General features: G+C 36.5%; 1 protein-coding gene across 7 annotated transcripts in view; it reads right to left on the minus strand.

Annotated features, from left to right (window-relative positions):
- Window positions 1–166: 166 nt before the first annotated feature.
- NR2C1 (nuclear receptor subfamily 2 group C member 1) overlaps window positions 167–13,792 on the minus strand; it is a 52,939-nt gene continuing 39,313 nt past the window's right edge. For 2 of the 7 annotated variants that reach the window (XM_054053246.1, XM_054053253.1), the window contains 6 exons: window positions 11,117–11,279; window positions 9,763–9,884; window positions 6,249–6,388; window positions 4,171–4,308; window positions 1,200–1,305; window positions 168–660 (listed from right to left, as the gene is read on the minus strand). In XM_054053246.1, coding sequence (XP_053909221.1) covers window positions 486–660; window positions 1,200–1,305; window positions 4,171–4,308; window positions 6,249–6,388; window positions 9,763–9,884; window positions 11,117–11,279 — 844 coding nt within the window. In that variant the 3' untranslated portion in view covers window positions 168–485. Of the gene's footprint in view, window positions 661–1,199; window positions 1,306–4,170; window positions 4,309–6,248; window positions 6,389–9,762; window positions 9,885–11,116; window positions 11,280–13,792 lie in introns of all 7 variants that reach the window. The other 5 variants (XM_054053262.1, XM_054053268.1, XM_054053274.1 and 2 more) reach the window with 5 other exon arrangements.

Here is a 13,792-nt window from a genome sequence, read left to right on the forward strand (position 1 = left end):
CTGGTTTCCATGGAAACACTGGCCTTTTCACGATGTTTGATCATGTATTTTCCATTTGATCACTGAGTTAGCATTAGTAGCAAAACACTGAAAACACAAATCAGAGAGGAAAGTTAATTTATTTAACTAAAACATCAAACTAAGTTGAGATACCTTAGTTCAGTCAAAGCTTCTTCAGTTTCTTCACAAGCCTGGACTTCATGAACAAATATTCCAAGTTCATCTATCTACAAAAATAGGATGGACAATTCTTGACTTTCTTCAGATATCCAGTTAATTTACAAGTCCTTGAAGGTAACAGGAAAAATAGGAAGTGATTCTATATTCCTTAATACACTCCACCATGTTTCCCAAGTGTATTGGAAAGGAGGAACATTAGCCTTCTTCGGAAAGGTGCACGGGGAGGCTCGTTGCCATCTCTTGGAGACAGGGTACGCATTTACATCACCATGATTGCCATGGTACAGAATCCTTGACTGCTACTTTTATACAGCATGACCAATTATCTGAGAGTTGTAGTCTGCCGTCTCCATTCGCAGAATATATGGGATGATGCTATCGATCTGAACATTTCCGATCAGTCCTGCAAAGAACAGCTCCTCGGTGATGGCCGCACTCATCAGCCTAAGAGCGGGCAATCGCAGAAGAAGTCTGGACAGTCTGGAAAACAAGGTGGGTAAAAAAATGTTACTTGCCATAACAGATTTTGGTGTTATTCACAATCACGTTAACAGTAAGAGAAGAGGAAAAATTAACTAGGGACAATATTGGTCAAGATTAGCTGTGTTAGTTCATGAAAGTCTTACATATTTAAATTAGTAGAGTGTTGGAGTCATGTTTAGTCATGTCTTTAGCAGTACAAAAAGTGTGAAGAAGTCAGTCAATCGCATGGACTGTATAATGTTTGGACTCAGACTAAATAAGAAAACACTCCAAGTAAGTGCCATTCAAAATGAAAACCTTAAAAATATTTATTTCCAATATTTCATTTTGGAAATTAATAACGAACGAGTAGATAAAATAATACTCATAATATGTATGAGTACCTGCATAATATTTGAAGTGCTCTAAAGGTAAAGTCTTACCTTTACAGAGGTAAGAAAAAAATGCACATATTTGTTACCAGAAACACTGTACAAGTAAGTAAGTAAGATGCTCAGAAAACAGAGTCAATCGAGTAAGCGTGTAAGTTTACAGACCTGTAAGTATCATCTGGATATGCTTTCGTTACATAGTCTTGAAACTCCATGTAAGCCTTTTCTTGAAACTTTTCAATCTGTACCACATTTTCTAGACCCGGATGATCTGAAAAAAACAAACTCTACATTGTTATACCTGTTCTGTATATGATGCGCTAAAATCTGTTCAGACTATCTAATTGTAAGCATACCAAAATCATTATTTGGTAGCTTTAACAACTTCAGAGTTTTCACAGAGGACACTTCTTTACTTCCTTATGTTTCTTTTTCTGTCTTTATGTTTTACTTAGATTTCTATTATAATATATAAATAAATAATATTTATAAATATATTTATAATATATAAAATAAATAATTCAAATAAAGTAAATACAGTACTTGCAATGTTTACATCAGTCTTGATACAGCTCTGCTCTGTGTAGCAGCAGAGCAGTGTTATTTCAACACACAGACATTTATTGGTATATTTTATGCACAAGCAGCATTTTGGTGGGAAGTGAAAGATAAAATTAAGATCAGTGGAAAAAAGCAGAATAAAAGGCTGTCAACCATTTGCTTCCTAAAAACTGTAGAAGACATGTAGCAGATCATTCTTTTTCAACTCTTTGGTACAAAACTTTCAAATGTGCTAAACGTAATTTTTAGTAGTGATTTAAACAATTTAAAATTTAGGTTTAAATCTAAATCTTGCTAAAATGAAAGGACATTAACCTAACTGCCAAGTCACATTCAGAAACTATCATCCAGTAATTCCCAACATTTTACATGGTCTATAATTTTTATTATCCATCTAGCTTAATGTGAATATTTTTCTGTCATAGTAGCACGACAAATCATGAAGATTTTATTTTTCAGAAATGGGATCATAAATGAGCTGCCAAATTATGTCAGATAAGAGATTATTTCTAACAGTCACTCCTCTCCAAATACATGGCCTTTTGTCCACAAAACCAAGAGTTCCTGGTCTGGCTCTGCCGACAGAGAGAAAATAACCTCAAACTAAACAAATAATACGGCTTTGCACATGTAAGCTTTCTAAAGAAATATTTTCTAGTCTCTAACAGGACTGATTTCTTCAGACAGGGCAGCAGAATCTGCTATAACTCCTAGAAGACACAGTGCTAGAAAAATAGGCTTGAGGTGTTCTTCCATCATTCTGTTCTGAATATGGGAATGACAAGGAAGGACTATTTTGGGGTAAGGAAAATTTAAAGGAGAATTAAGTCTCCTGCAAGCATGAGTTACTAAAATTAAACAAGCAAACACCCTCCCACCCCTAGTTAAAGGAAGTCCCTGGCTCTTCTGAAATAACAGTGAAAACTCCAGGCAGCTCTTCAGTCCTCAGTGGAAAAGGAAAATTGCAAACAACTTCAGGCACTCTTAATATTCCAATTAGATCAGTAGTGGATACTGCTTATCAGAAAGCTGAAATAGTTCCTGTGCTCCAGTGGACTGTAGAAGCAAACACATAAAACCACGCATAAAAAAAAAACCCAAAAAACAAAAAGAAAAGGAAAGCACTTAGGGTTTTGTTATGCACTTAGATGGGTTCTATGAGTTCCTGATGACGCTTTACCATGAGATGTGCATGCTCTTTGCGGATACCACATATAGAAAAGATCACATTAATATGAGGGAAACTGCAAGGCAAGAACACCAAAATTCCTTTATATTATTATATATATTAGAAAACCTGCTTAAAATTTACATTTTTGAAGTGTCCAAGTTGCAAAAGGTTTTCTCCCCTCAACTAATCTCTCAGTGGAAAGGTCAGCTGCAACTGAATGAAAAAGGAAGGTTCTTCTCAGACCTAATAAATCTACAGAACTGACAAGAGCCAGACTCCCACCCCATTTTCCTCTGTGTCCTGCACTACGGACAGGGGCCAGTCGCTAACATTCAGACAGCTTGTTTAAATTTTCTCTCATCTTTCCTAAGGGACATCGAAATCTAAAACAGGCAGCAGTGAGGACTGAGGAAGCTGTTGATGCCTTTAAAACTTTCTAATGTTGAATGGAGTGACTGAAAATTTACTTTCTAAATGTGACAGTGAAAAATTCCTGGAAACACATAAAATATTTGAGGTTTAGACATTTTCTTTTATCAAAAGATTTGGTTTTGGTTTTATATCAAATTCCTAAATTCTGAATGATGAATCTCAGACCTGCAGTATAATGATATCATATCTAAGTGCCTTCGGTGAAAAGTTAATTCCACAACTTTCAAATAAAGAAAATTAATCTTGTAATCTTCTCCAGCTCAGACCTAGGTGCTACATAACCTAACTGTTTGGTCACTGTCTGTATAACCAGAGGACCCTTCTTCCTCCATACTGTAGACTAATCTCCTAGACAGAAAAAAAAAATCATTATTTTATTTGATCTTCACTGTCTAATGTATGTCCATTAATGTTACTTGGAGTACATCAGACAAATATTGTTCAGAAGGCAGAACAAATAATATAAGGGACTGTTTGTGGTGTTCATTCATGAAAAATGCTGTTTGATGTATTTATTCTCAAAATACCCCTGTGAAGTCAGGTGCTGTGTTTCTGCAATTCTGCATGTGAGAACCGAGGCCCAGAGAGAGTCTTTCCTATACCAAGAACGCAACTTTGGTCCAGCTCAGCTGGACGTGCAAGAGCAATGCTTCTGAAAATTAAAGTGCAGATCTTCAGAAAAAGCAGCCCAGAAAGGAGGCACAGAATTAAAAGCAATCAAACAAAATAATAATTAAAAAAATTAATAGCAGAGGCAAGAGTAAAACTTAAGTCTCCAAAGCAGCATTAAACTATTTACACCAAAACATGAACCCTCCTCTTCCTACAGTCCTCATTACACACTCTCACAGATTCCTCAGCAATAGAGGCAATAATTCCACAGGTGATGGGAACTGTATACGATGAAACAGGTAGATGTTAGATGGAAAAATTAGCATAGATTAAAGTTTTACATTTGGAATGATTACATACCAGGACTGAAGAGGACAATGGCTTTCAAATATGCATATTCATATCCATCGAGGCAAAGCTTAACCATGCTGTTACAGAACTCTTGCAATTTGAAGATGTGCTCCATTACTAATTTTCCTCTGTCTGTTGGCAGCTTATCTAAGTCAGCACACATGGGAGACATGAAACACCCAAGTCAACACATGCAAAAAACGTGGTCATATTGGATTTTTAATAATAATGATTTGTATTAGATTCAAACAGTGGGAAATCCATGTCATCTATAAATTCAAGTACTAGGTCTGAATAATCTTGACACAAACAATTATGGACTATAACAATCTCCTCACACACCTTTTTTATGCTGTACGATTAGGCCTTTTCTGGCCACTAAAGCTTCCAATAATAAGAGGCAGACTACAGCTTGAAATGATCAAAAGGAAAGATTATTTCTAAGTAAAGAATAAACTGCTACCGCAGTTCTACACTCTACGTCTAGGAGCCTGATGTCATGAGGTGGGTTACGGCACCATTTCATGAGGTCAAAGCCCAGGCCACTGCTGAAAAAGAAGATGGACTATGCACCTTTCCTGATTTGCAATATTTGCATATTTTAGGGAAATATGATTAGTGCAGAGCTATTCCCTTGGGGCAGCAGTAGCTACACAGCCTTAAAATCCCATTTCCTCCACAATCCATCAAACTAGGGTCCCTGGGCTCCACAAACTTGCTATCTCTTGGAGATGCTGCAGCTAGCATACTACAGCCAGAAGACACTAGATATAAATTTCTGATTTACACATTCAAACAATTCCCAAATTAAACGGCAAAAATATATTATTTTACTACAAAGGATAAAATCATAATTAATTACTACAACATGCTTTGTGGTGAATGTGCTTAAAAAATATGTAGAGCAACTTAAATTCCCAAATTCCATTTGTACCATTCCTAAAGACATTAAAAGATTTATCTGTGAATATCTTAGCTGATCTATTACATTTAGTGGTTTAATCAATTTGTTTTAATTTTGTTATTTATCGGAGGACCTTGTGGATATCTTTAAAACAAGAAAACATCTCAAAAATAATTCTTTAATCCCCTTACCATAAAAAGAGAGGAAAAAGAATCTATAGTCTTGCAGGCTGTTTATCTACAGCTTAATAATTTGCTATGACATAGCATTAATGACCGTGAATTTTCATCTACACAACAGCAAATAAGCCTGAAGAGGCCAACAATTTTTGTATGTACATTTTCCTTATTAAAAACGCATTAAGACTATGAACAGATGAGGACTGTACTGTTTTTGATTGGTTAGATTTTCGTGCTGAGAACCTTGTGAGTGCTCGCAAGCACACAAAGATTAGCTAAGACTCCTCTATCACTCAGAAGAACCCTTCCTTCACTGGAGAGTAAATGAAAGAGGCGGCTAACTGACATCTCTTTCATTTGCATGAAAAATATGCAAAAGATGCAAGACGTAGGATTAATAAGGAACAAAGTACACGTAGTGAAAAATCTGTTGAAGACTTGCATGTAGTCTAAAACTCCAGCACAGAAGTTAACAAGCCAAGTTATGTAAAGAAAGTAGATCACCACCTTGTCATTTGGATTCTTTGTTTCACAGCTAAGAAGAGCAAGGACAGGTGGGTCTTCTTTACTTTATACCCTTGATACAGAAGAATCATATTCACAGGACACTTGTGTTCGTAATGCTGATGCTGCCTGAAATGTTCCGAATTTGAGCTGACATATATTAACAGACCAGCAGAATACTATTAGACATCACACAGGCACACAAAAAAAACCAGCCTCAGTAATTTGTAACCTACACCAGACAGATGGATCGGTACATTTTATTTCTGTTTAATTTGGGGGTGAGAATTAGCATAGCAGACTTTTGCAAAATTGCTAAATTCCACCTTGTGAACTGCATTTTCTAGTACTATTTCGTTTCAAGACTAACCACAAAACTCTATAGACAGTAGATCTTCATTAACAACTGAAGTATAAGTAAAAAGCTTATATGCAGTTCAAAGCTTAAAACACATGAAGCAATTCCCCAAGCCTGGCAATGTGCATGGTATACACCTTACCTTGCTGTAAACTGCCGTGAAGGTGATTAACAAATGCAGTTAATATAGTTGCCACATTCATAACTTGTGAACACTGTGCAAGACCAAGTGTAAAAAGTTCATTCCAGCAGGCTTTTACTAACGATATGCTGTTATCCTGTCTATTAAAAAATATAATAATTTCAATTAATAAAACACGCCATTTGCATTCACATAATTTATTTTTTTAACTTGAAGAACACATCATAAAACATCCATCTAATTCAACACTGCAACCAGTACCAAAATGAAGCCTCATCAAAAATCTTTTTATTTGCATGCTAGGATTTCTAAAAGGAGATGGATTTCTATCACAAAAGTAAGCTGAAGTTATAGTAAACGACAACTGCCTGGGCAGACTCCATCATGCTATTTTTCTTAGGATTTATGCGAATTTATGCATAACAGTTACACGCATGGAAAAAAAAAGATTGCATTGTTCTTGTATTGTGGATGTAGACTAGACTGAAAGGTCTAATTTTTTTCACTCAAAATCTGCCAGGTTCGTACAATATGGAACATGTGAAAGGAAGTTCCTGAGCTTCCTGACTGCTATTTTTTGTATCCCCTTCATGTTCAGAATACAGTTTGAAATACAGACTTCAGATTAAAAATAGAAGTAATGAGGATTTCTTTGCTGTAATAATTAGTCTTTAAATCAAGTTTCATGTGCAGTCATTTTTTTTCAATGCCAAAGCTTAACATTAGGTGTATTTAGTGCCAGATTTAGGCACTTCTGTATCAGTAACCTAACTTTCAGTACTGCAAGCATCGCTAACTTGTAGAGCTTTAACAAGAGCTCAGTACCTTAAAAAGGAAATCCTACCAGTGAGGAGTCCATTTCAGGTACCATGTTTCACAGTTTTAGCCAGTAAATACAAATAATGGAAATTTAAAAGAAGCACAAGACCTATCAGAGAAGAAAAGCATATTAAAGCTAGGATTTCAACTATAAAATACAATGGAATGGATATTTGTAGGAACACTGATGTAATCTTCAAGAACATTTCTGATGATTTATTGCAATACTAATATGCCAAATGACAGATCCATGTACACTTGTCCTGTACTGAATTACAGAGGGCTTACTTAGGGCAGCACTTTTTTACTATGATCCACTTCTTGTTATGGTAGACGTGGTACTGTGCATGCAGCTCCTACGTGTCTTTGTCACACCCTCCTGTCAAAGGGACTATGCTGAGGAACAGGGAAAATAGGGTGTACTAACAGACTGAGAGAGTTGGGGTTGTTCAGCCTGGAGAAGAGAAGGCTGTGGGCAGAACTTACGAAGGCTTTTCAGTACCTGAAGGGGCTACAAGAAAGCTGAGGAGGGACTTTCGACAAGGGCGTGTAGTGACAGGATGAGGGACAATGGCCATAAATTGGAGAGGGGCAGATTTAGACTAGACATTAGGAAGAAATTCTTCACAATGAGAGGGGAACAGGCTGTCCAGGGTAGCTGTGGCTGCCCCATCCCTGGAGGTGTTCAAGGCCAGGTTGGATGGGGCTCTGAGCAGCCTGATCTATTGGGAGGTGTCCCTGCCCATGGCAGGGGGGTTGGAACCGGATGATCTTTGAGGTCCCTTCCAACCCAAACCATTCTATGATTCTATGACTACTCTGTTGGTATGTGTATTTAATTACATCTATCATCTAAAGTAACTTTATGGCTGATTAAACTTAGACCAGAACCAGCTGATCAACCTTAAGCAGCCTCTAAAAGCCAGGAGGCTGCAAGCAGCTTGATGAACATTTCAGGAGGAATCTCTCTTGCCTACAGTGATCCTCATGCAGGAAGATGAACTAAGCAATAACCTGGTATCATTAACAAAATCAGTATGCCAAAGCCAACTACCTTGCCAAGACTAAGGAAAACTGCCTGAAGAAGGAACCACCTGGATACAATTATCTTCCTTACAAAACCATTACTATGGTTTTGTTTTGGCTCATCAACTCCTCTCAATTACTAGCACCATGAATTTATCTTCATTTTAAAAGTGCAATGAGTCACCCCTCTAAAAGTCAAAATTATAGCACATAATGTGCTCAAACTAAAAGAGCTGCGTTAATTTCAAATAAGTCTCCACTTGAGAAAATTTAGTATTCTAAGCTCTTTAAAAGGAAAGCCGAATATTTATGTTAAACGGTATTTAAACATACTGTTGCCCTTGATCTCGTCTGGGACTGTAAATGCTAGCACAGGTAAATATTAGCACTATCACGACAGCTACTCCTCCATGTTTTTATGCAAACAGAAAAATTTATTGGGAAGTAACATACTTAAATGCAGATTTTCTACAAGCATTTCTTGTTAAATCTTTTCAGAGAAACAGGGCTTCTGTACATTTGATTTTTTAAAAGCAATTTCCATTTGCTCTTATTACACTAATTTGCAGCATCTCTATGTTACAAAAACTTATAAAAATTTATAAGGATATAATGTTAATTTACTACATATCTTGAAATTCCGCAGGGCAACATTTTCTCCTAAAACAAAACATCATTATTTACCCTTTCTATTATTTATAGAATTTTACTTTTTCCTTCTCCAAAACACAGGCTTCAAGCACACACAATATAGTATCTTTCCTGAAACTACGTAGAATCATTTGGCTTAAACATCTAGGTAAATGCAACCGGTAATCACAGATCATCCTGCTTTTGACAGGCTTCCTGGAAAAAGGGACAATCCTTCACTTTAAAAAGGACATCTCTTTGCTGCCACAACCATAGAATATTTTGATATTGTATTAGAGAAAAACACTGTAGATGACAACAGGCAAACATGATGTACTCCATTTGTCTCAGAGCTGATACAGTATCTTCATTTTTTTGATATGTCTTCATAAAATTACTTCTGAAAATAACAAATTACTTTCCCTCAAGCTGTACTGAGATATTTTCTCATGAAACACTACTCCATTAAGCTTAATAATGAATTCTGCTGGAAAAGAAGGATGTTCTACAAATTCTAAAAAGAAAAATAAAAATTACTTTCTGGTTACAGAAACCATTTGTTTTTTGAACTGGCCCTGAAATTAAACTATTTAATGCTGAATGCTAACCATTTTCTTCACATAAGTTATTAAAGGCAAAATTATTACTACTAATTCAGCTATGAAGATAACAGTATTCGGGGATGCCGAGAGGAACTTTTTTTGGTGACCGCCCGATGAGCTTCTCAGTTTGGGATGTAGCTATCAATACATGATAGGAAGTCCCATTTACTAAAAATTTATTTAATAAGTAGCAGTGTGCAGGTACTTTATTGCCATAAATCTACTCTTTTTTTCCTTCAAAACCCAAACAAAGTACCTGAATTGGACTAAGTTGGGAATAGTTTTGATTCAGAATATTTACCTTCATGATGAAGATGCATAAACCAGTTTTAATAAGTAGATCTATATTTTAAAATGTCCCTGAAGAAGACAGTGAAAACAAAAAATTAAAAAGCACGTATTCACAACATGAGTGAATAGAGTAACTGAACACTTACCCTAAAGCTTGGAAAGATGGAATGGAACGTGCCCAGTGCATGGACAAGAAAAGCAACCTCGAGGCAGACTCGCAGATATAGTGAACGTTAAGATATTCAGGCATAGGAGAAGGCATGGTGAGCTGGCAACCACAAAAAAAAAAAAAGTGCAGGTCAGTTATTTTACTTCCTTCATAACAAACACGGTAAGGAGAAAAATTCAGTCTTAGAATTTCTTCTAAGTGAAAAAGTAAAATTGTTTTATAAATAAACATGAGATAATCCTGAAGAAAAATGGTGCCTTTTTCATTACTAGCCACACTGTTATACCCTATAGTAACTCCAAAGTGACAAAGACAAAAATCTTCATCTTAGATAAAAATTCATATCTGGGATACCCGAGGATGGAAAATCCCAAATAAAACTCAACTTTTCAGACACTTTCAAAGAATAAACGTCTTAGAAGAATCATTGTAATTATAAAGAAGTTGCTTACATTTACATATAGACAAATACATAAAAAATACAAACATAGAGCCATAATTACTTCCTAATGCTTCCCCCAGAGGAGTAGAATAAGCAGCCTGGGAGAATTAAAGGAGTTACCACGATTCCGGGGGAGGGAGTGTGTGTGGGAATTCTATACAAAAATCTTTTCTGTACTTTTAATTTATATTTTACAAATAAATACATAGGAAATCTTTTGGTGTGTGAGTAAAATACATAATATACAGCTGCTCCCAAGTTCTAGAAATATCACCAGTATCATTCAGAAAGGATCAGCTCCATCTCTTTCAACTTACATAAGTAATATCAGTGGCATTACCTGCATATGTGGAGAAAGTGTTATTTGACTCAAAATTAAATAAAGTGTTGTAGTTCCAGTCTCAGAAATTAATACTTCTTAATGTAATAGTTTGGCTAACACAATCTAAAAAAAAAATCAAACCCTGACATCTGCATTAGAGAGCTGTTTATCTGAGTGTTCAAAACATGTGCTCATGAGAGGGTGTCATGGTTTAACGCCAGCTAGTGACAAAGCACCACACAGCTGCTTGCTCATTCCCCTACATGGGACAGAAGGAAAGAATCAGAGGGGTGAAAGTGAGACAACATGTTGGTTGAGATAAAAACAGTTAAATAATGGAAATAAAAGAAAATAACAAGAATTAATTGCAATGAAAAGGAAAGTAAGAATAAAAAAATTAAAAAGAACCAGTGAACAACAGCAATGCATTCCTCAGCAATGAATGCTAATACCTGAACAAATAATTATTCTAATAAGAAATTCAAAATAAGATTTAATCAGATCATTCTTTTACAGTAGTACATTAAAACGGTTATGAATAGTCAACAGCAAAGAAGTATTAAGTACCCTGAATGCTATGTGTGCATCACTGAGTAGTGGCCCCTCTATTTCAACAATATTCATGCTTGCTTCCCCACCCATCAGCTGTACGCCGGCTTCAATGCTGTCAGAGTTCTGGCATGTTGCGCTCTCTCCTGGATTTAATGCTTTTGCAAGAGTATCAAATGCCCTGTAAGATCACAACAAGCAAACAAGAAAATACAATTTCATTTTAGAGACCGTTTCAATTTAGGAGGAACCTGCACGTGTGCGTAACTTGTATTTAGACGTCTGTTACAAAATCCCTGAAAACTCCAACTTACAGTGGCTCTGAAACAAAAATTAACAGCAGATCCTGTTCACACTAGCTGCCAACAAATTCACAGTTTTGACACTTTGATTGTGCTGCTGAATCACAGTTTGCTTTTCAGGATATCTTTAGTGATGTTTACTGAGAGTGCGCTATGAGTGCTTTGAGCACAGACGTGCTCATCAGACTGCTCTTAAAACAACTTAAGGCATGTATAAATTTTATGGTTTTTGCCTGCTATGAAGTACAAACACGTTTTCTTTAAAGGGAATGAGTTGTGGTTCTGGTATTCAATTGAATTTGAAAAGATGGGTTTCAAATACGTATAAGCAAGCATCCTGATGCTTTCAATACCATCCTTAGTACCCTTTGAGGTGGCACAGTGACTCCTGCCATATGCACAAACATCACCGGAGACGTCAGGACAAGCATAGATATTACTCACTACTTTGCTGCTTGATAATGGATCTGTTGTTTTACTTGTTCATGAATACACCACAGAACCACAACTGATGTACCTTCAATCAAAAATATACAGACTTGGATCACCTCCTCCACGACATATCCTAAGAGCATTATCATTTGTATAGTTTTGCACGAAAACCTTACAGACTCATGCCTGAAAACTTTACAAAAGCTGATTATCAGCTTGTACGTAGAGATGATTCTCAATTTATAGAGCTGTTTATTACCACAGAATCTAAAATCACTCATTTAGTGCCTATGTCTGGAGTAGAGCTCTTGTCATCTTCTCTTCGCCCATGCTCCCATGCTATCTAAATTAACTAGCACGCTAAAAAAACGTAAATGTTTACTATGTTTTACATAATCATTTACAATCAAACGGAACAGCACAATAAAAGATTTGCTGACACTGGTTAAGGCTTGGGATGGTAAATGAACTAGTTTTTAGACCTACACTAGCTGGTACACCTTGATGTGTACCCATGAGGGTGACTGGGGCACGCACAAGTGGACTTCACAGGTACAACTGGGACATGTTCTGTCCCAGGTATACAGAAAGCAGGCAGAAGGGAATGCATTCATGGGGAAGGTCTAGAAGTTATATTATTGGAGTTTCAAGCCCTGCATGGCTCCTCCTTGGCAGCTGTAGGTGGAGCAGGCAAACCCAGCAGCTCAGCGGCAGCTGCTTCTTAGGAAGAATAGGATCTCTGCAGGGTTCTTCCAGCAGCAGGGACAGAAATGTGTAAGAAGAACAAGAACTCTCCTTTCCCCAAAAGGCAAGTATCATATGCATCTGCCACGATCCTGGATTTATTCCAGTACAGACTGAAGAGTCCTTTCTAAATAGAATATGCAGGTACGCTGGTTAACCATGGCTGCCCATGCTCCTTTTTTTCCAATTTATTCTTGAATGTTTGCTTTCAAAGAAATCTTCTCCCTACTATCTCATAAACTGAGAGTAGCAAGCCAGCAAAATTAAGCAGAAACTTGCTTCCTCAGGGCTCAGCACTGCAGGTCCTTTTCATACAGGGAACCCCCAAATGAGCAATGATTGTGAGGTAAAACACCAAGCTAGAACAAAGCTTGCCTGGAAGCTATAGAAACATAGACCACCAAGAGAGGGGAAAAAAAGGTCTAATCAACATTAAAATACTGATAATAAATATTATTAATAATAAATATCGATATTATTTGGTAGAAACAACTTTGTTTCTCTTTTTGCTGGGCCCAGTCACTAACAGATATACAGGACTGCTCATAAACGGTAGAAAATGAGTGTAGATACTGAAGCCATTACAGGACAAGGCACAGAACATTACAATATAAAACATCAGAATGCTAACAACAAAGTTGTGCACTAAATTTCTGTCAGCAAAAGTGAAAGCTTAATTACTGTAGCTGCAAGGAATGGAAATATAACAAAATACATGAAAAAAAAGGATGGATAAGACTTGCTTCCTGAAATCCCTTACATTTCTTTTCTTCAGTAAACATCTGTGTTTGTTAGATGAAACTGGCATAAAGATGCCTGGCAAGGAAATCAAAGATTTAGATTAAAAAATCCCCTGGACACGAGTACCCACAAAGCTGTGTCAGAGCTCCTTCAGGCTCTCTCACTAAGAGAACCCAGTGCCTTCTCATTGCCAGATTTTTAAAACTGATCAGAAACACTGGAGTTGGCAAAACCAAACATCTAAAGTGCCAGGAAGCAAAGAAATGGAAGATTATCTTGCAACGTTGTTATTATTATGTCTTTTTTAATAGCCCTAGTATTGAGTGAAGTTTATCAGCGCATGTAACAATACATTTTACACAGCATATTCTTATATTCTTTACCTAGTAGACACAGAAGAAGCCTAAATCAGCACCTATATACAGTCACATTGACTTTCTAAGCAGCATATAAAGAAAGGAACAGAACAAATGCA

This window comes from Cuculus canorus, chromosome 1 (assembly GCF_017976375.1).
Source record: "Cuculus canorus isolate bCucCan1 chromosome 1, bCucCan1.pri, whole genome shotgun sequence".
Taxonomy (NCBI): domain Eukaryota; kingdom Metazoa; phylum Chordata; class Aves; order Cuculiformes; family Cuculidae; genus Cuculus; species Cuculus canorus.